Source organism: Meles meles, chromosome 1, assembly GCF_922984935.1.
Source record: "Meles meles chromosome 1, mMelMel3.1 paternal haplotype, whole genome shotgun sequence".
Classification (NCBI taxonomy): domain Eukaryota; kingdom Metazoa; phylum Chordata; class Mammalia; order Carnivora; family Mustelidae; genus Meles; species Meles meles.
Genome location: NC_060066.1, coordinates 96,500,376 through 96,524,766, shown reverse-complemented (window position 1 = coordinate 96,524,766; position 24,391 = coordinate 96,500,376). Strand labels below are relative to the sequence as shown.

General features: G+C 34.3%; 1 protein-coding gene across 2 annotated transcripts in view; it reads right to left on the bottom strand.

The window, feature by feature from the left end:
• Positions 1-24,391, bottom strand: part of TMEM68 (transmembrane protein 68) — a 45,310-nt gene that overhangs the window by 11,790 nt on the left and 9,129 nt on the right. For both annotated transcript variants that reach the window (XM_046017875.1, XM_046017866.1), the window contains 4 exons: positions 10,023-10,190; positions 7,545-7,738; positions 2,735-2,795; positions 944-1,083 (listed from right to left, as the gene is read on the bottom strand). In XM_046017875.1, the coding sequence (XP_045873831.1) occupies positions 944-1,083; positions 2,735-2,795; positions 7,545-7,738; positions 10,023-10,190 (563 nt within the window). The remainder of the gene's footprint in view (positions 1-943; positions 1,084-2,734; positions 2,796-7,544; positions 7,739-10,022; positions 10,191-24,391) is intronic.

Genomic DNA, 24,391 nt, shown 5'->3' with positions numbered 1-24,391 from the left:
GGGTAAGAAACCTTCTGCAAGCACACCACTGTGGTTAGTCCATCACCATATAAACGCTGATTTAGTTATTCAGTTCCCCTGCTGGACTGCAAGTTCCTAGGGTAATGGTATTCACTTTTGTTAATAATGTATAATGTTAACACCCAGCATTCGCAGAGCACTTACTATATACCCCTCCCTCTTCCAAACAATGAACATGTATAATCTCACGTAATCCTCAGAGACAACTGTGAGTGGTCATGATCTCAGGGTCATAAGACTGAGTTCCTGTGTGAGGCTCCATCCATGTTGGGTATGGAGCCTGCTTAGGATTTTCTCTCTCCCTTTGCCCCTCCCACAGCCCCTCCCACCGTTTATTGCGCACGCGCTCGCTCTCTCTCTAAAAACTAAAAAAATAAAAATAAACAAATATTCTCTTCCATGTTCTGCAGACTAACAGAGTAAGCTGTGGATTCCCTGAGGTCACACAGCACACACGTGGTGGAGCTAGGAACAATCTGATTTTGTAACCTACACTCTTAAAAACTACTCCACTTTCCTGCCAGGATATTCCTATCAAACAAGAACAATACTTTCCTTTCATGGAGGTCAACTCTTTCTTCTGGACATCACTTATGAAACTTTTTAATTACCAGTGCCAAGAGCCGCAAACTCTTAGCACCTGTGACATTTTAAAATGAGTGGTTCTTTGTTGTGGGGAGCCGTCCTGTGCATGGTAAGAAGTAGCATCCCCGTCCTCTACTCACTACAAGCCCATGGCCCCACCACCTCCCAGGACCTGCCTGTCATGACAATAACTTAAATGTTTTGAGACACTGCCAAATGTCCCTTGGGAAAAAAGCACCACTGATTGAAACATGTCTGTAGAATGAATAAATTCATTTTTAAACAATAATTGAAAGTAAAAATCTGTTCAAAGATTAAGAAAAAAAGAATAATTTACCTTCTCAGCTAATTCTTCTGCTGTTATCTTTGGATCATAGGGAATAGGATCACCTAAATAGGTACGTAATTTCACTGGAAAACCGCCATACATTGGAGCAAATGGATAGCGGAATTTTTCATAAAGCCACCTAAATAGCCCTGTTTTAAAGTAAACAAAATTTTTTTAATTGGTTAAATATTCTGAGCAACTGTAAATTTTCAAATTAATAATTAATAATGTAAGACAGAAGGTAGCAAACAGTATCACCTCACAGCAATTAATACAATATGTATATATTTTAAAGATGAGCTTTTCATCAATTCTAACAAATGTAGCACATTAATGTAAGATGTTAATAATAGGAGAAACCAGAAGGTGGTGAGAAGCTCTATGGGTACTCTTTGTACTTCCACTCAATTTTTCTGTGAACCTAAAAATGCCCCCCAAAATAAGGTTTATTAATTTTTTTAAAAATGAACTTTTAAAAATATGAGAATTTTAAAAGGCAAGCCAATTACTATTATTATGAAACTGAGGGTAAATATTGCAACCAAAAGCTAGAAGCTAAAAAGTCTCTAGAGACTCACAAATATAGGCTTCTATGAATAAAAGAAAAGAAAAAGCATAAGATAAATTCACATAAACATTAAACTAAAATGCACAATAAATAGGTAAAAAAAAAAAAAAAACTATTGTAAATTAAGAAAAATGCAAAGAATAGCAAAGAATTACCAATGCTAATGACCAAGTAGGAAACCTAGCAAAATCAAAAGTGGCAATAATGTAAAATAAACTGGGGGAGTAAGTAAAAAAGTCAAAAAGCAGTTACAAGTAATTTTTAAATCACTTCATAATTAAAGAAACAAAATTGGGAATAACTTTGTTATGTAACTTAAATTCTGAAGAAATAACCTGAGAGAAAATTAGAAGAACAATTCTACAGCAACAGCTAAGCATCACATCAATCTGCCTTTCCAGCTTAAATTTGGAAAAAAAAAAGGGGGGGGATGTTAACACCTAAAAAACATAATAGAATATCAATAACATACCAACATTACACATAAAAGAAATAATAAATGTGCAAAGTTCTTTAAGAGGGGATTTGTATGTGGATAGGAACAATATAGTTATGGGGATCTACTTTTATACCCAAACACAGGGTATAAAAATAAACTGAAAATTTCAAAATAAAAAGAAAACAACAGAGATATTGCAAAGAAAAAGCATTTCTAATTGTTATCACTCCAGTAACTACACTCAAAGCTCATTTTGTTACCCATAAATTAAAGTTAGACAAAAAGAACTTTACAATATAAATGTACCGTGGTTCAAAATATTATAAAAATCAAAAAACAAGAAGTAACAGAAATGAACCAAAGCAGATGATACATCCATAGGTGGTTAATCTTAATTCAATATCATATTGTCATCCATTTTTAAAGCTGTAACTTCTTCAGCAGTGAGTTAGGAATTTAGTCTTGGTAATGGATACATTTGTTCAAAACCTCAACAGCATGACTCAACCAAGGAAATTAGATAACTCACTCTGTAATTTTAAGAAGCCCACAAAACAAATAAGCTTCAGTATGTATATGAGACTCTTAACAAAAATATAACATCCAAGAACTGCCACTACTTAGAATCAGTTATCATTTAGACTGTAAATAATAAAACATCTAAATAATATATCCATTATCTAAAGTAATAATTCAAAAGAATTTCTTACAGGGTTCAAAAGCCCAAGTATTTCGAAAATTATATTCTAAATATTCCATTATAATTAGAAAAACCATATGAATCAGAACTTACTTGTTCCTCCAAGTGATCTAAATCCTTCTCGAATATTTTGTGTAAACATAGGAATAATGGGCTGAAGAGAGAATTTGAATTAAAAAAGTAAATATATTGATCCATTCAATATCTCCACTGAGTCAATAATGTAAACTTTTGAGGGCCTGTTCAGGATTATGAAAATGAGGTATTTTTAAAATAAAGGTATACTTTTACCACCAGTGTGATTTATCAGACTAAATTTAACTTGATCATTTGTAAAAACAAAAATTGGAAACACTACCCTCTAGTGGTAATATATAATATTTCACTTAAAACTTTCCTATTCTTTCCACATAAACTCTTGAAATTCAAAATAAAGATTACAGTAATCATTAATTTCATTAAATAAAATTAATGTGGTAAATTAATTTGATTTTAGTGGTCCACTGAATAGTATACTCACTAGAGAAAAAGTTACAAGGCAGATATTCCTTCTATGGGGAAATTTATATAAATTCAAATGACAGGTTTTGGAAAGATGCTGTCATGCAACCACCAAAACACTATTTTTTCTTGAGATTATTAAATCTAAAAATGTTGAACATCAATGAAAAGTATAAGACTCATTGCAAAAAAAAGAAAAAAGGAAAAGTAATATATAAACAATTCCTTTTATCATTAATATTAAAGGATTTCTGCTCACAAGTTCATGGTTTTTATTATTTCATGAACATCTGTGATTAAGTATGATTTTTTAAATGGAGACCTTAATTAAATGTCCTAAAACAATGAAGTCACAAAGGATCATGTAAGGAGATAGAACGATGGTGAAACTCAAGTAGATAAAAAATTGAATAAGAACACTTTAAAATGCTCACAAAATACACTGAATTAAATGACATTTTAGAATTTAAAAAACTGAGAATCACTTTACTTACATTCTACCATCAGTATTTGCCTAATACAGAGTTACCTGCCCTGGTGAGGAGGGTTTGAGATATTTAAATAAGCTGACATTTAAAAAGCCATTCTTATTCAGTTGTGGAAAACATTAAATATGGTGGACTGAAGGAAAGGGACTCAGGTATAGCTTTCTTCATTAAACTTATTAACTCACATAGAACTACTGGTCATTTATTTAACGTATTTCTACCCTCACCAGAAGGTCACACTGTTTTGTTTACAGCTATATCCCCAGCACCTGGAATAGTGCCTGGAACAGACTAGGCGCTAAAACAAAGTGTGATGGATGAATTAATTAACGAAAGAATGAAGACACAGGACAGAGAGACAATGCACATAATGAAGTAGTTTGTATTCTCTGAATACAAAGTGTTGGAAATAGGCAGCAATCTTAAAACAGTTTGGAAAAAAGAAGTCAGGTAAAGAAAGGCACTCTGACGGAAGAATTTAAGTTTCATGGGGTTAATTCACAAAGCTAAAACATAAAGTACACTGACTCTTTTGTACAAAATTCAGATTATGATCTAGGAAACCAGCACTAGTTTTGTGAAATAGTGACTGCTGACATTCTAACTTTTTTTAAAGAGTTATAAAATGTCTTTAGAGTTGAGAACATAAAATGCCCAAAAAGAAACAGAAACCTTATGGCTCATATATACATCCTTTATCTTCTCTGACCAGTATTGCTGGATTTATGTCTACTGACTAGCATGAATCCCTAGATTCATACTGAAGCATGCACTTTATGAAGAGGGTACATACCACCCTTTAAATAGCTTACTCTCCAGAAGCTCGATATATCTAGAACCTATTAAGCAGGAAAATGCTTACCCTAGCAGGCTCAGTATTCCAGGATATAGTCTGGCCATATAGTTTCTATATTTGCGTTCAAGCTAACAGCCTTAAAGTTATAAGCATTACTTTATAACAACTTGATACTGTAGTATAATTATTCATTTATTTTCTTATATACCTTATGCATACAAGGTATTAGCCTAAGTAACCTGGAATTAAATTGCATGCATACATGTGTCTCCTTATGTACGTGTATGTACATGTGTGCAAGAGAAAGAGAATATGTATTTTGTTAAAACTGTTCTTGGGGCATTATTTTAAAGTGATCTTAAAAGTCTAAACTTTGCCCCTAAAAATAAGTGAGCACCACTGGATAAGTTACTTACCATGTTTATTCTTCAGGTTCTTCATATATAAAGTGGGAATAATAATAATTATACTATCTCAAAGGTTATTTTTTAGATTGATATAATACATATAAACAATTTTATTAAGACAAATGTTATTTTCTTTTACATCACTTATTTTTCCAAGTTGAGTAAATGGGCTAATATTTTTCCAACTTATTTAGATATGAAGTTACCTAAAAATTCTCGGGAATTTCATAAAGTAAGAGTGACTTAAATTATATTAAAAAGCCTGTAACTTTCAGAAAACCTAACATTTTATTACCAATACTATGTGAACTTGCATTGACAATCTAGATTTTTTCACCTTAATTTGTTACCATGTTACAATTTAAATGTAGTTATTCCTCCACACAGTCTTAAATTTTTACTTTATGATAATTTTGTGTTCATGATAGTTTATGATAATTCTGTGAGGACCATGAAGGGGTTTTCCAGATCAGACACTTGTACCATTTATGACTATCTCCATATATGGTTAAAAATGCTCCCTTATGTATCTGGAAGGTGCCTCTAATCTCAAGGTTAGCGGACTCACTGTGAAATGCAGTCAGGGATGGCAACAGCCGCGGTTGCCTGCGGTCCTGAACTGTATGCTCTGCTCTGCTTCTGCCTTGCTGTATGACCCGATCCCTCCATCCCTTCATCTCTCTGTGCCTGATTTCCTCATCTGTAACATCGGAATAATTATATATGTCACCTACTTAATGTACAGGAGTACCGACATAAAGCCTTTTAAAAGCACTACAAAAGGTTGGGGTGGTACAATAGTTATCAAATGTACAATGCTACCTGTAAATCAACAATGTTAAAGATTTCTGACTTTAAACTTACAAAAGATGTTTATAAAATGTTCTCAAGTTTCATACAAAAACCTTAAATTATCTAGATTATCTTAATTATCTAGAAACTCTATCAAAGATTGAAAAAAATAGTTCCTTTCTCTTTATACTTTCTTTCCAGCCTTTTCCAGGCAATGTTCCTTAAATCTGTGAAGTTAAGGATGAGAAATTAGAATCTCACGATCAATTTATATAATTCCAAACGTACTTTTGTGATTTTCACCTTAAAACTTTAGGAGAAATAATGCTTTCAAATATAAACCTGAAAATTAAACTATCTTTGATTACGGTTTTAGCTTTTATCACAGCTTTAACAGACATTACTTTCATTACCCTTAATTTTTGTACAATAGTGCATATATTCTTTTGTACTTTCTCATATATTCTAATATTTTTATACATCAGTGCTTAAAACTCTGAGAAATACAATGTGCTATGAATTAATTTTCTGCATCACTAATACTATTAATGTAAGTTAAATTCCAAATGTCCCTTTCTAGTAGTGTTTAATATTGTGTTAAAAAAATCAATTCAATTTAATTCAAATAGCCTACTAAGTGCTAGTCACTGTACTAAGAACTCAGAAAGATGATCTTGTCCTTAGGAAGCTTATAATTTACTGTAAGACAATAATGTTTAAATTTTTATGTTGTCTATAATTAAACACTTCGACAAGTACATTAACTCTTATTCTGGGATCACATTACTATAGCACTACAGCAATTACTTTTAGTAGTTACATGTAAATGTGTACAGGAGAGAATGAAGTTCAACACATTTTATTTTAACTCTGCAGTTAAAAAAAAAAGGAAATCAAAAAGAAAATTTCCATTTTTTTCCAAATACTGGTCTTGGGTTAGAATGAATCATCCATAAACTCTTCCTTTTTAAGCCTATATTTGTAAGATGAACAGGTAAGCTAAGGGTGCATACTGGTCTCTATATAGCAGCAAAAGGTACACAAAAAAACTGAGACATGAAAGTATTGGCAACAGTCTCTAATTAATTGGCCTGGTAAAAGAACACCATCCTGTCAAAGGTACTACCATTTCTTTTTCCAACAAACAATCTAAAATGAAAACAGAAAACAAAGAAGAAACATTCCATAAGTAATGAATAAATGTTTCATAGGATAAATTATAATATGGAGACCAAAAAGTTGAGAATTACTTTCCAATGCAAAGAAAAGGACAAAATGGCATTCATATTCTTCAGTCTACCAAGTAGAATAGTCACCCTGGATCCCTGAGGAACACTTAATCTTATTGACTAATTCTTTTATAAAATCTTTTTAAAAGATCTAAATTACACTAATATCTATTTCTTATCTTTATTCATAGTATCAGATAGCTAATCATATTTGCTAATAAAAAATAACAGATGTTATGTATTCAAGTTCCATTATTATACAAATTGGTCACATAAAAGAAATGCAATGAAACCAACCAACAACCATTACTGAAATACGCCAACTCAGTCATACCAAAGGCTTAAAATACATAGAATTGAAAATACTTTTGAAAAAGATGTAACTGAAGGAATACAAAAAATTTTACAGATCTAATTAAAAGCAGCTGGATTTTGAAATGTAAAATAAAACTTGGATGGACACTTTCCAAATTTTCAGATTAATTTTTTTAAGATGAGTGGGATTGTTAGGTTATTTCACAAAGCACAAGGAAAATTTCTCTATCATTAACCTTACAAAGAGTTATGTACACTGATCTTTAAGTAGTGCAATTAAAGTATCTAAATTCTTATATATTCTGGCCCACTATGTAAGCATTGATTTTAAATTCAACCTAGCTTTACTTTAATAATTAGTTTTATATAACTCACCACTTTTGCATCAATTGCAACCTGAGCGAAGCCTTTACGATTACCCCAAATGATGTTGTAGGTTTCATCACTAATTAGGGCTTCTCGAACTCCACCTGGTGAAATAGCTAACAAGTGACCACTCCTCAGAATTTCAACACATTTTTCTCTTGGTCCATGTAGAGCACAAAATACATCAAGTAATAAACTAAACCCTGTAAAAAACATTAGCATGAAGATATATCTTAAGTACTTCTTGTCCAATTCTTCAAGAGAAAAATCTTTAAAACCTACATAAATTATCTATACTTCAATCAGTAAACTCCTTTTCTTAATTTTTTAAGTCAACAAGAACTCTTAAGGTTTGGATAAGACTAATATTGCTGGTAAAGTAATAGCTAAGCCTTATTGATCACCTCCTATTGATAATCTCCTCAGTGATCACCTACTACTCGGGTTACAGTGCACATTCAAACTCTGAATTAAAACTCACAAAATCCTTGGAAAATAGGGATTCTGATCCCCATTTTACAGTCAAAGAAGTTGGTTCAGAGGGTAAGTATCTTGCTCAAAGTCACACACCTAGCAAATGGCAGGGCAGAGATTCCAGTCCAGGTATGTCTAGTCCAAAGCTCCTTCAACTGCATCTCAGGGCCAAATACTGTCTACAGTATTTATTACAGCAATCAGAAATGATATCCCATCAGGAATCACAAATCTAATCTTCCTTCAACCCTATAAGAAAAAGAATCACTCAAGAGAATGTAAATCTGACTATACTTAGCCCTACCAAAATTGGCAAGCCATAACACATCTATTGAAATTAAAAGTCAGATGATGTTAATCCCATAATTAATTTGTTAAATCAATAATAACAGCAAAATCATTAAGAGTTTTTAATGAAGTGAGTATTTAATTCAGTTACAGCTAATTCCAAGTCTTAATATTATACAGTTTTTCAAAGCACAACTATTTATGGATGAAAGAAATAATTCTATCAGTAATTAACTATTTTAACCAAATGCTAAACTGGAACTTCTGAGGACTGATGTTAGTACAATATATTACTTTTGAGAATGGGAAATATGAGTAGTGAAACTGTGCAGACTAACCAAACTTCTCACAGGTTTAAGGATCTGAAGCAAGATGATAAAAATTATTAAGAGTGAAATAATATTCACCACATATTATATTAAAAGTTCACTGACTTAACTGGATGTATTTTCATAATAGGTTTCATAAATTACAAGATCATAAAGAAGAAATATCTTTAAAAACCAAGTGCTAAATAAAAATATTCACATTGTATTATGTAAAAAGAAAAAAATGGAAGCAACCTGTAAGAGAAAACTAGTCAATAAATATTTTAGTCATACATTAAAACTATTCTTTATAAAGCATGGTAAAATGTTAATGCTAATATTATGTATTTTTTTAAAAAACACAAAAGAGTTTACATAACATGTAAAAATATAAAAATTAAAAATTATGTATAATAAATTAAAATGTAACTGGTTATGTTAGGGTAGTAAGATTATAATGATGTTTTCCTTTCCTCTAGTTTGCAAATTTATTATAAAGTGATCATATTGCTTTCTAAAGAGAAATCTTTTCTAGCCAATTTAGTTTAATCAGACACAAGGATACCCAAAACATCAACCATGTCTATGAAAGGCACTGAATAGATTGTTATTTAATTCACTGTTTGGTATTTGTCTCTCTGGTTGATGGGTGGCTTTGGCTTTTATTATTCTAAAGGACATGCTATCAGCTTTGTTGGCTTATTTCTGGTGATTCAGTGACAAAATAAGATTTATTACCAATGAGTTTTAGAATGGCTTTTTAAAAACTGTCTGAAACCATTTGGTTAATTAATCTTTTTAAAAAGGTATAAAGCATTTATGAACAGATTAAGGAGAACATAGTCCTTAATTTTAATAGGTATAAGTCTAACAGGCAAGTCAAGTATGATAAAGACATACAGATTCTTTAGGATACGATTTCTGAAGCAATATTATTATATGAAGACAAAATATATCCTGGTTGATTTTTTTTAATAATTTTGATTTGCTATAATACAGACAGTAATCAAACTTTAATTACTCTGAAGTTAAACTCCAAAAATCAGTATCTCATTGAGAAATTCATCATATGAAAAATCAACTACCCTCTATATCAAAATATAATTTAATTACATGGCAAAAGTTACAACTTATTTTTTTAAATTGGAAGTTTAGCATTTACCTTAGAAAAATAATGACTAAATACCTATTAATAAAGAAAAAAATCAGAAAACATTGTTGACCATAATGTTTTTATATTTAGATATATTACCTAAAGAGCATTATTAGATACTCCCAAATTAGAGCTAAGTGTGTTACCATAAAAAGGCAAAAAGCTTTTCCAAATGGTACTAGAGAGCTCAAGGATACAGACTTTAATATAATTTGATCATGTTAATTAAACATTTTTATATCACGATCTACAGTCAAAGTTTACCTGGGATTTTAAAAACAAAGTGATCAGCTACTACACGGCAAGTTCTGCCTTTGTGGATAAAAATTTTAGCCATGAAGTAGTAAAAATCTATAGGAATAGCTCCATGATAAAAAATGATAAGTGCTGGTCCTTCTTCTGGTATTTTTTCCATCCCATGAACTTCATAACCTGTTGGAAAGACAAAATACAATGCTTAAAATATATTTATTAGTTTATTTACACTAAAGGATGTTTATTAACTCAGAAACTCAGTCTTTTCTTATAGAAGTACATAAGCCTTCCTCTTTCTCCTTCCCTTCTTGCACGAATCAGTCCTATGGCCATTAGATGGGCCAGAGTGAAGTCTAGGGTGGAGGGATGGCCAGAAGTACATGCTGGAGCCCAGTCAGGGTGAGTAGGGCATCCACATGAGGCAGCCCAGAGTGGGGAGTCAAAGCCCAAGCAGAGTTTTGAGTGCACCCCTACAGGAGAGTCTAGAACAGGGTTCTGGGGCCTAAGTGGGAAAGGGAGGGGATCCAACGGTGGGATTAAGCACAGGATTAGAAGATAGCATCCAGACACTTTAGTGGCCTAATATGGGGTGTCAGCCTGAATGGGGTAAGATGGTATCTGCGAGTGGCAGGGATGGTGGCAATGATAAGAGGTTGATTAAATATGGGGGGTTGGTCAAATGAGTCTACACATTAAGGATGTGAGCCTGGTTCCTCACTACTGGAGAAGGTAGCTACAAAAACAGAAAAGGAGAAAACTAGAATAAACTCAAACCATAAGAGAACCTCGCTCCCACCCTAAAAGTAAGAAAAAGCGGTATGTCAGAAAGCTGAGGTCTCTCTCTCAAATAGATGAACCAACAGCTCCAATGGATGATAAGCCCCTCTAATGAGAAACAAACCGAGGATGGGAGGAAGACATAGGTACCCTAAAAATAGACAAAAAGAAAATAACTGAAATGTTAACAAATTCAAAGACCAAGTGAGGTGACCATTGAGTGTAGAATCCCTGGGAATCCCAAATACGAACAAGAGTCTACACTCACCAACTTTCTTCCATGGGACTCAGTGGGTGCTTACAAGAAAAAGCGGGGGCACGACAGGTAAGAGACCCAAAAGAGTCCTTGCAAATGGTATAGAGAACAAAATCCTACTTGCTTCTCAGAAGCTTCTCTTGGAAAAGCAAAACCTGACACTGGGAGAGGTGCAGGAAACTCTTCCATCCCTTCTAAGAAAACAGCATCTGTAAAAAGCAACTGATGCTGGAAAGGACAGAACTCATTCCCCCTTCCTCTCACCCTTGCCTCACCCTACTATCCCACTCTCAGGCAGAAGTCCACTTCTGGGAAGAGGGGTAGAAGTCAAAGCATCTGCCTCTGAGAGATAGAGAGTAGGTTCAGGTTCTGAAATGACATCAAGCAGAGACCTGCTACTACTCAGAGGAAGAGCAAGAAACTTTGTGTCAACCCCAGACTCCCAGCTACACAAGGCAGAGTTTGCCTCCCATGGGGAAGAAGCAAAGGGACATTGAGAAAGCCTCACACCTGAGCCTCAGGCATACAGGGCCTGTGTACAATTCTGGCTAAACCAAGAAAATCGAAGAGTTGCCCCTGTCATCCCCATCCCACCACAAGCCTCACATGGAATTACAAGCAAAGGCAAAGAAAGACCCCCTCTGTGGTACAGGCATACTGGATTAAGGAGGGAGGAGGAAGATGGAGGAAAACCCTCTGGCACTCCAAGCCCTATACTAATGCACAAGGTAGCAGCAGGATTTTGTAGTCTATGCTGAACTGAAGGTACCTGGAGCTAAGACAAAACCTGAGTCCAGTTTAACTACAGAGTAGGTTAGATTAAAGTCCATCCAACTCTTAACGGCCTGACAGAAAAAGGTCAGTTTTCAGTTTTAATATTTACCTCATTCTCTTCAGTTCTCTTACAAGCGATGCCCAGAATTCAATAAAAGAAATTATGAAACACACAAAACAAAAGAAATGAATCCATTGTCAAGAGATTGTTTTAGCAAATGAACCAGACCCAAATGTAAGATCCTAGGAATCACAGAATCTATAAAATAAAAAGAAACTTTGGGTTCCAACATAACAGACCATATTAAAACTGAAGACTATCTTTGACTGTTACTCAAGGCTATTCAAGGAGTTACACATCTGTGAGACTACTACATGCAGGGAAAAAACTGTGATGACAAATTTGAATTAGAGGTCAAGAAAACATCTCTCCTGTACTACAAGTGAACTTAAAGACTAGTGCCACCTCTTACCCCTCCTTCCTGCCACATTGTTAACCCTGTTCCAAGTCACTGTAAGGGGAACAAGAGTTTCACCAAGGGAAGCAAATAACAGGATGAAAGACTGGTGGAGATGGGGACGGGGATGATCTCTGGAGGCTTCCTTCTAATATGAACCAGTTTACGTTGGCTTCCTGTCCATACTTTTTTTTTTTTTCTCTTCCACCAGCTAATGAAATTAACCTTCCTACTGCCCTTTACACTGCTATACCAACACATTTTTTATGGCAATCCTGTGCTATTGGTGTTTGTGGGGAATATAAAAGATTTACGTAAACTCCACCAATGCTTCAGAGGAAAATACCCTGCATACTTTATCACTAGAGTTGGAACTTATACTCTGAGGAGCAGATTAAATGTGATCATGGTTCTAGTCATAAGATCTGTTTTTCCTTCCCATCTTACTGCTGTCAGGTGCCATACAGACCTCAGCCTCAGCAGGCCCCAGCAAAAAGAAAAAAGCAAACCAAACCACCAATGAATCAATGAAGAAATCAAGAGAATAACAGTACCTTGAGACAAATGAAAATGGAAATATACCTTAACAAAACTTGTGGGACACAGCAAAAGTGGTTCTAAAAAGGAAGTTCACAGTGATAAATGCCCATCTCAAGAAAATTTTAAATAAACAACCTAACTACACTTCGAGAAACTATAAAAAGAACAAAGTTAGTAGAAGGAAGGAAATAACAAAGATTAGAGGGGAAATGAGTGAAATAAAGGCTAAAAAGTCAACACAAAATATCAATGAAACCAAGAGAAGGGGCGTCTGGTGGTTCAGTTGACTAAACCTTTGCCTTTGACTCAAGTCATATTCCAGAGTTCTGGGATCGAGCCCCACATCAGGATCCCTGTTCAGCAGGGAGTATGCTTTTCCTTCTGCTCCTTCCCCTGATCATGCTTACTCTCTCTCACTCTCTATCTCCCTTTCAAATAATAAATAAAATCTTAAAAAAAAAAGCAGAGATGACTCTTTGAAAAGGTAAGGAAACTGACAAACCTTTAGCTAGATTCACAAGAAGAAGAGAGTACTTGTAAAATTAACTCAAAGAGTGGACCTTACAACTGATACCACAGAAGCACAAAGAATAAGAAATTACTATGAAAAATATATGCCAAGAAACTGGACAACCTACAAGAAATGGATAAATCCAAACCTCTAAGACCGAATCACGAACAAGCAGAAAATCTGAACAGACCAATTACTAGTAAGGAGATTGAATTAGTAATCAAAAACCTCCCAACAAACAAAAGTTCAGGACTAGATGGCTTCACCAGTGAATTCTACCAAACATTCAAAGAGGAATTAATGCCAATTCTCAAACTCGTCCAAACAACAGAAGAGGAGAGAACTCTTCCAAACTCATTTTACGTTACCCTGATACCAAAACCAGACAAGGACATTACAAGAAAAGAAAATTACAGGCTAATATCCTTGATGAACATAGATGTAAAAATCCTTAACAAAGTATTAGCAAACCAAACTCAGCAATGCATTAAAAAAATCATATACCATGATCAAATGGAATTTGTAAGAATGTAAAATGGTTCAACATTTGCAAATCAATTAATACAATACACCACATAAACAAAATGAAAAATAAAAATTATATGATCATCTCAATAGATGTAGAAAAAGCATTTGATAGAGTTCAATATCCATTTATGATAAAAACTCCCAACAAAGTGAGTATAGACAACATACGTCAACATAATAAAGGCCATATATGAGAAGCCCATAGCTAACATCATACTGAATGATGGAAAATTGAAAGTTTTTCCTCTAAGATCAGAAATAAGACAAGGATGCACACTCTCACCACTTTTATTCAACATAATACTGGAAGTCCTAGCCAGAGCAGTTGGGCAAGAAAAAGAAATAAAAGGCATCCAAATTGGAGAGGAAGGAGTAAAACTGTCACTATTTACAGGTGTCATGATATTCTATAGAGAAAACCCTAGAGACTCCATCAAAAAACTGTTAGAATAAACAAATTCAGTAAAGTTGCAGGACACAAAATAAATATACAGAAATCTGTTGTGTTTCTGTACACTAATAACAAACTATTGAAAAGAGAAATTAAGAAAATCTCATTTAAGATTACATGCAAAAGAATAAAATATCTAGAATAAATTTAACCAAGGAGGTAAAAGACCTATACTGAAAACAGTAAGATATTAATGAAAGAAACTGAACTAGATACAAATAAATGGAATGATATTCCATGCTCATGGATTGGAAGAACTAATATTGTTAAAATGTCCATAACAGCCAAAGCAATCTACAGATTCAATACAATCCTTATCAAAATTTCAATGGCATTTTTCACAGAAATGGAACAAGCAAACCTAAACATTTGAATGAAACCATGAAAGATCCCAAAGAGTCAAAGCAATCATGAGAAAGAGTAAAACTGCAGGTAACATTTCCCTGATCTCAAACTATATTACAAACCTATAGTTATCAAAACAGTATGGTATTGAAATAAAAACAGACACACAGATCAACAGAACAGAATAGAGAGCCCAGAAATAAATCCACATACACATGGTCAATTAATTTTTGACAAAAAAGCCAAGAATATGCAATGGGGAAAGAATAGTCTCTTCAATAAACAGTGCTGGGAAATGGTCACATTCAAAAGAATAAAACTAGACTACTATCTTCCTCATACACAAAAATTAACTCAAAATGGATTAAAGATTTGAATGTTAAGACCTGAAACCACAGAACTCCTAGAAGACATAGGCAGTAAACTTCCTGACATCAGAGTTGGCAATAACTTTTTAAATCTGATTCCAAAATCAAAGGCAACAAAAACAAAAATACACAAATGGGACTGTATCAAACTAAAAGGTTCTCCACAGCAAAGGAAACCACAGCAAAAGGCAACCTACTGAAAGGGAGAGGATATTTGCAAATGATACATCTGATAAAGTTAATATGCAAAACAAAAATATGCAAAAAAAACAAAACTCCTACAACTCAAAAACAGAAAAAAAAAATCCATCCAAAAAAATGGACAAAGAATCTAAATAGACATTTTTGCAAAGATATACAGACAGCCAACCAGTACGTGAAAGATGCTGAACATCACTAACCATCAGGGAAATGCAAACAAAACCACAATGAGCTATCACCTCATATCTGTTATAATAGTTATTACAAAAAAGTCAAGAAATAACAAGTGTTGGCAAGGATATGGCGAAAAGGGAATCCTGCACTGTTGGTGCAAATGTAAATTAGTGCAGCAACTATGAAAAACAGTATGCAGGATCCTCAGAAAGTTAAAAATAGAACTATCACACCATCCAGCAATTCCACTTCGGAATATTTACCCAAAGAAAACAAAAACACTAATTCAAAAAGAGATCTGCATCCCCATGTTCACTTTAAACCATTATTTCCAATAGCCAAGATATAAAAACAACCTAAGTGTCCATGAATGGATGAATGGATAAAGAAAATAGAGCATATATGAACACAATGGAATCCTATCCACCTATTAAAAAAAGAACAGTATCTTACACTATCTGTGACCTGGATGGACCTTGAGGGCACTGTGCTAAGTAAAGCAAGTCAGAAAGTGAAAGATAAATACCATATGATCTCACTTATATGTGGACTTAAAAAAAAAAAAAAGAGCTCATAGATATAGAGAACAGACTGGAGGTCTCCAGAGGCAGGAGATGGGGGTGAGCAAAATGGGATCAAAAGATATAAACTTTGGGGTGCCTCGGTGGCTCAGTGGGTTAAAGCTTCTGACTTCGGCTGAGGTCGTGATCTCAGGGTCCTCAGATTGAGCCCCACAGAGGGCTCTCTGCTCAGCGGGGAGCCTGCTTCCCTTCCTCTCTCTGCCTGCCTCTCTGCCTACTTGTGATCTCGTCAAAAAATAAACAAAATCTTTAAAAAAAAGATATAAACTTTAGTAATAAAGTAAGTAAGTCATGGTGATATAATGTACATCATGATGACTACAATGTATTGTACATTTGAAAGTTGCTCAGAGAATAAATCTTAAAAGTCATCATCACAAGAAAATGAATTTTGCCACTGTGTGTGATGATGTATTTACACCAAAGAACCAATTAAAACGGAAAAAAACACCATATGATGATGTATTTTAACTACTTATTGTGGTGATCATTTCACATTTATACAAATATAAAATCACTATGTTGTACACCTGAAATATGATGTTAATTATATCTCAATTTTTAAAAAGGAAGAAAATTATAAAGTAATACAGAAATCAGGATGCCTGGGTGGCTCAATCTGTTAAGCCTCTGCCTTTGCTGCCTTTGGCTCAGGTCATGATCCCAGGCTCATAGGATCAAGTCCCACATCAGGCTCCTTGTTCAACAGGGAACCTGCTTCTGTCTGCCTCTGCCTGCCACTCTGCCTGCTTGTGCGCTCACTCTCTCTCTAACAAACAAATTAATTAATTAATTAATTAAAAGTTCAAAAAAAGCAATACAGAAATTGTTTTTGTTATTACTATTTTTCCACGTCATAAAAGAAACACCAAGCTTGGTTTATACTCCATTCAGTTAAATAAAAATGTAGAAATCTTTCTCAAAAAAGAACAAAACAAAACCCTAAGACATGGGAGAAAAGACATGCATTAAGAGGCCAAGGGCACAATTAGGGTCAAAGTAAAAGGAAGCTAAGAAGAAAGGAAATCTCAAGTGACTAGAGCAGAAAAGGAAAGGAAGCTCCTGAAGTCAGACTGCAGCACATGGAACAGCCGTCCGAAGAAGCCCACCATTCACGTGTAAGAGATAAAAGGGAAGTCCAGAATATGAGAATCTGCAACTATATTTCTTTCCTTAAATTTATTCCCATTTAATTTGCTAAGAAACAAATTTGAGTATCAAAGACTGTAGTGTAAATTTTAGAGCAGGAAATTCATTTTTGAAGTAGTTTATAATGTCTTCACCAAATAGATGAAGGTAAATGTGGTAACTGTGATTCTAGTATGGAAAGAATAAAGTATTGGTAATATCAAATGAACTTAAAGAATGTTTTTAAAAATTGAATTTAATGAGATTTTGAGATTATGTATACTTTTTTTAAATTTAATTAATTTATTTTTTCAGCATAACAGTATTCATTATTTTTGCACAACACCCAGTGCTCCATGCAATACCCCAACCTCCCACCCCCACCCCTTCAAAACCCTCAGGTTGTCTTTCAGAGTCCATAGTCTCTTATGGTTCACCTCCCCTTCCAATTTCCCTCAATTTCCTTCTCCTCTCCATCTCCCAATGTCCTCCATGTCATTTGTTATGCTCCACAAATAAGTGAAACCATATGATACTTGACTCTCTCTGCTTGACTTACTTCACTCAGCATGAGATTATGTATACTTTTAACATTTCCTTCCAATTACCTAGTTCTAATTCAAGTAACTGGATTTACATTTAGCTCTATAGGAAAATCACTGAGGTCTCAAGTTACCAAAAGAATCAATTGTCTCATCTGATAATTTTTTTGAGAAATAAAAAATACTCCTTTGAGGAGTACTACACAAATATTACACAGAGTATTCCTGAGGTTTCTTCTTGCCTTCCAGAATATTTTTAAAAAATTAAATAATTGTACTTATATAACATCAAATCATTGGTTGAGACTAGAAACATTGTTTCTAGAAACATTGTTATTTCAATTATTGACCAAAACTATGGTTTACCACTGTGGTAAATAAACATGAAGTCCAAATATTAAACTGTGTCGCTCTTAAAGCAAAGATGTGATATACCTTACCACTCACTGCTCAGAAAGCACCAGTAAATTATACTCTAGTCCAACATTTTCGAGGCTTTTAGAGCCCAACTGCCTATCAATTATTATTAGTCAAATTCTTTCATGAATTATATGGACAAAAGGTGGCTCCCTAAAAATACTTCCCCATCTTTGTGCTTCTAGTCACGTGACTGGCTCTAAATGGAATGCATCCTGTCCAGTGATTCCCTGTCTAACAGAAGTAGACACTATAGGGGTGCCTGGGTGGCCCAGTTTGTTGAGCATCTGACTCTTGATTTCAGCTTGGGTCATGATTTCAGGGTCATAGGACGGAGCCCAGGGCTGGGCACCATACTCAGCATGGAATCTGCTTGGGTTTCTCTCCCTCTGCTCCTATCCACTGCTCTCTACCTCTCTTCTCCCAAATAAATCCCAAGCAAATCTTTGGGGAAAAAAAAAAAAAAAGGTAATAACTTTAGAGCACTTTAGCTCTTCCTCCCTTAAGACTCCATATTTACCTGGTCATTTTACCTCCAAAACCTCTTAAATCTATCACTCCTTCTTCCCAATGTTAGTTTTAAAGTGCAGTCCTACCATCTCCTGCCTATAGGATACTAATCCTTAGGGAAGCTTATGAACAATACAAGCTTGGAGAAAGTAATCACAATGGCAACTAATTGTCATTGTCCATCTAACCACTGTCCAGGGAAGGGGGAGCATATTTTGACTAGTGTGGACCCTGGGCATAGGTCACACAGTGGTGGAGCCAAGGTGGGAACCCACATTTGTCTAACTCCAAAGTTTGTGCCTCTCACCCTGTACTATAACCTGTACTACAGGTATGTCCAAGCTAAGCTACATCTGTGATTTGCAAATGCTAGCTACAACCTATTATTGAGTTATGAAATCACTTTAGTGAGTTATGAGCATTTTTCTTTTTAAAAAGAAAGTACAATAGAAAATAAAACAGATCATCATAGAAAGTACATATACTTTGCATAACATTGTGTGTGTGTGTGTGTGTGTGTGTGTGTGTGTGTGTGTGTACTGGGCAGCAAAATGCATTTCTTACTAGAAATAACAATAAAAAATTTGATGGCCTAAAAATATCTTGAAAACAGTAGGGACTCTGAATATAGAAGGTATGTTAAGTTGAACTTAATAATGATCATGATACAGACAATATACTTTGGTACCTTCCAAATTATTGGAGGAAGATGTTCTTTGGGGTCCTGGGTGGCTCAGCCAGTTAAGTTTCCAAATCTTGATTTCAGCTCAGCTCATGATCTCAGGGTCATGAGTTGGAGCCCGGCATTGGGCTCCATACTCAGTGGGAAGTTTGCTTGAGATTCTTTCCCTTTCTCTCTCCCACTGCCCCTCCCCCTGTTTGCGTGTGCTCTCACTCTCTAAAATAAATAAATCTTTTTTTAAAAAGATGCTCTACAATTAAGATAGCTAACATTTATCAAACATTAAGTATGTAATAGAAATTACGCTAAATACTACTTTACATGAAATTTCACTGACTCCTTACAACAACCCATTTTCTAAAAGAGGAAAATAAGGTTCAAAATCATTAAGTATCTTGTTTGAGAAAGATTACTTACATAGTTTTAAGTGGTTCCCCCAAGCTATATTTCAATTACAAAGTAAAAAATAGCAACTTCATGGTGGAGAAACCTGGAGACAACTCCTTAGCCACAAAATCAAAGTCATTACACCAGTAATAAGACATAGCAACATTATGAACCTCTGATATAATGCACTGAGAGGGACACATCATCATTTTTGTGGTATTCTTGTCAAGTATGTGTAAATACGTGTAACTTCAGTCTCATTACAGTAAATATCAGATCTAAATTGAGAGTCTACAAAATAACTGAGCAGTCCTCTTCAAAACTGTGAAAGTCATGAAAGATGCATACAACAAAGCAAAACAAAACAAAACACCTACCTAAATAACCATCACATATTGGAGGAGACATGGCAACTAAATGCAGCATGGAACTCTGGTACAAGAAAACTGATGAGAAAACTGGTAACATTTAAGTTAAGACCTGTAGTTTACTTAATGGTATTATACCATTATTAAGTCAGTAACTGTAGAAATGGTTACATAAGATGTTAACATTAAGGGAATAAAAATATGTAGGAAAAAATATTTTTGTAACTTCCCTATAATTCCAAATTTTTTTAAAAAACAAAGTTTAGAAAAAGCATGATTGTTGCAAAAGGCAGGGGGCAGGAAGGAGAGGGGGAAGTGGAAAAAGAAGTTAGGTAACTTGTCAAGGCCACCAGCCAGTAGTTGGGGAGAACCTGGTTTTAAGCTCAGGGAGTCCCTCACACAATAAGAGAAGAGAAGAGGTTAAAGGAAACGCTTTTCCAACTGAAGTAGAGAGGGAATATTGAAGTAGAGAGGGAATATGAAGTAGAGAGGTATTAAGAGATACCTCAATTTAATTTTCCCATAGACTTTGCTACATACCATTTAATTTATAGGGCCCTTTTAGTGAATAAATTGTATCCATTTCTTTATGAAATAATAATAAAACATAAAGTAAAAGAAAGTTGAATTTAGGGATGCCTGGATGGCTCAGTCAGTTAAGCATCTACCTTCAGCTGAGGTCATGCATGACCCCAGGGTTCTGGGATCAAGCCCCATATCAGGCTCCCTGATCAGTGGGGAGCCTGCTTCTCCCTTTGCTCCCTTTTCCCCAACCCCACCACATGCATGCTCTCTGGCACACTCTCTAGTAAATAAATAAAATCTTTTTTTTTTTTAAAGATTTATTTATTTAACAGAGAGAGAGATCACAAGTAGGCAGAGAGGCAGGCAGAGAGAGAGGAGGAAGCAGGCTCCCTGTGGAGCAGAGAGCCCGATGTGGGGGCTCGATCCCAGGACCCTGAGATCATGACCTGAGCCGAAGGCAGCGACTTAATCCACTGAGCCACCCAGGCGCCCCCAAATAAATAAAATCTTTAAAATGCTATTATGGCCCATTTAAAAAAAACTCTAACTCATATAACATAATAAACCATATGATCAGCCTACTTAATCAAACCATATTTTTCAAAAATTTTGAACTGCCAATGAATTTAACCAGTTATGATGGCATTAGGTAAACATATCTATTTTCAGATAAAAAAGTAAATTTCCCTTGTAAAACAAACAAAATAAAGTAAGATAAAATAAACAATAAGGGGCACCTGGATGGCTCAATCAGTTAGGTTCAGGTCATGATCTCAGTGTTCTGGGATCAATCCCTACATCAGGCTCCCCACTCAGTGGGGAGTCTGCATCTCCCTCTCTCTCTGCACCTCCCCCCAGCTCATACTCTCTCCACTCAAATAAATAAGTAAAATCTTAAAAAACAAAAAAACAAAAAACTAAAAGCCCCAAAATGAAATATTCCTTACTTCCCTAAGGTGAAAGTTACAGTTCTCATTACCTTTACAGTTGTGCTAAAATATACAGCTTTTACTTTTCTCAAAAGCATCTAGCTATCTTACTGAGGACTCTTCCTGATAATTAATTCTCAGGGGAAATATTAAATGTTACGAGTCCACCTTCTAAAAATGTTCATATTTTCTAGGAATAACGTTTTTTGAAAAATAAGTCAAAATTTTTAACGCTTTAAAAGCTAACTTGAGGGTAGGCATTTCATTGACCTACCCCCAAGCAAATTGCCTAGAAATGTAGGTATTTAAGAAACATCAATTAATATTTCTTTATTTACTATAGGCATTATGTTATGCAGCAAATAAGAATCAGAAATTTTTTGAAAAATGACAGGGCACTTAAATTATGTACAGTATGGCATAAAATACAACTTCAAAAGACAAAACACTGGATAGAGTCTTATACAAAGATACTTACAGTGAAAAAATTATAAATAAATGATGGTTCAACATATAACGACTAAATTCATTATAAGATTTAGAGTTCCATATAGTCATTAGAAGTCACTAAGGCTTAGTGACATGAAAAATACTAGTTGGCAACACATAAAAAATTACAAACACACCAGAATTTTAACAAAACACAACTGCAATAGTAAATTTTAGGTGATCATCATTTGCCTTATTTTTTTGCCACATTTTTTTACAATCAACATTTTTATTAGTTAAAAAATTCCTCTGAAGATTCCTTAAAAAGCATGAATTAAAACTGATTTGATACCAATACAAAATCCAAATATACATACAAATGCCTTCTATATATGTCCCTAAACAACAGGGCAAAGAAAACCATCTTTTCCAGCTTTATTGAGAAACAATTGGTATGTATCACTGTGTAAGCTGAAGGCATACAGAATGATGGTTGATTTCCATATATTGTGAAATGATTACCACAGTAGGTTTAGCTAACATTCATCATCTCATACAGATAAAAGAAGAGTAAAGAAAAAAACATTTTACTCCTTGTGTTAAGAACTCTTAGAACTTACTCTTTAAAACTTTACTGTACATCATATAGCAATGTTAGCTATAGTCATGTTGTACATTACATCCCTAGAACTTACTTATCTAGTAACTGGAAGTTTATACCTTTGACCATCCTCCTCCAATCCCCCTTCCCCATCCTATGCCTCTGATAACCATTAGGTCTGACCTCTTTTTTCAATGACGTTGGGTTTTTTCTTTTTCTAGATGCCACATATAAGTGAAATGATACAGTATTTTTCTCTCTCTTTTCTCACTTAGCATAATGTCTTCAAGGTACATCTATGTTGTTGTAAATGGCAGGATTTCATTTTTTAATGGCTGAATAAGGTAAAATCAATTTTAAGAGAGTATCATTTATCCCAATAAAATATAGTATCAAGTTACCATAAAAAAATTTAAAACAGGCTAAGAACTATATATTTTACTTCCTCTGAGCCATAAATGCATATTTAAAAATATCTCAGAAAGATAAAAACACCTCAAAATTATATATTCTATTTCAAAATAAGCTTAGTGCTTGAAGTTACCTAAATTAAATCATGTTTCCTGAAATATAAATAAACTCAAAATTCCTTACGACATATATAATCCTGAAATACAGGGGGTATCTAGTTGGGAGGGGAATATATATTCCCAACAAGTACTGGAAACAATGCCACTGAACCATGTGTGACAGTATTAAAGACCATAAACCCAGAGCAGCCTACAAAGATGCAATCTCTGCAGATGGACACGGATGATATGCTGAAGGACCATCTTGTCTCACGTATAACAACCATAAAAGGGAATGAGAGTTGTAAGGACTCGCAAAAGCATTAGTATTAATGAGTAATGTTCAGAATTCAGTACCTCAAAGGCATAGGGCTCCTGTTTGCAAACCTGAATACCACTTTGATCCTGAATCCCCAACCTAAGATAAACTGACCACACAGCACAGATCATAACAGCACAGGCTCTAGAGCTTGATATCTGAGATTGTATCCTGACTCTTCTTCCTAGCTTTCTAGTGTGTCTTGGGCAAATAACAATCTCTCCGTTCCTCAACTTCCTCACAGGAAAACTGTAAATGGAGATAATACATGGGATCTATTCTAAGTTTTTAAAGACTGTATGTCAAACATTCAACAATGGTGGCATAAGAAGTACTCAAAAAAGACTTCTAAGACTGCGTGTAGTCTTAAAATGATGACACAGTGGCCTAATAAGAGGTCACTGGTGATCTTTGCTAATAGCAGCCTTGTATTGCTGGGGTATATATCCTCTGGTATCTATTTCAAAATCTATGCTTCTGTGCCTTTCTGGGAAACCACTTTGATGCCCAAAAGGAAATAGAAAGTACATCTTTGTTACACACCTACTGAATTCTCTGTATTTTTTTATAGTCCTAATGCAAAAATGGCTAACAAATAAGATAAAAATTGGTAGAGATAATAGGCCACAAGAGGCAATTTTCACAGTAGCCACAGAACCACCAATCATTGAATATAGAACAATCTCTCAAATGATAAACAAATGAATATCCTGGAGAGAAACTTGTTGCTATCTCATTTATTCAAGAGACATATGACCTCTGAAATGAATCAAACAGAAAATGGGTAAATTATGGTATATAAATTATATTTAATATTATTAAATATTCATTTTTTTAAATATATACACTAGGAAAGTCACTTATTGTGAATAAAATGGAATTAAATACTAAATAATTAAAGCAGATTTCTGTAGGTTTCTATATAGTTTTAATTAGTTTCTTACTCTTTTAGATGTCTTACATATAAACTTGAGTATTTTAAAATGGGTTTCTATAGAGTTTCAATTAGTTTCTTGGTCTTTTGGATATCTTACATATAAACTTTAATATTTTAGGTTACAGTAAGAG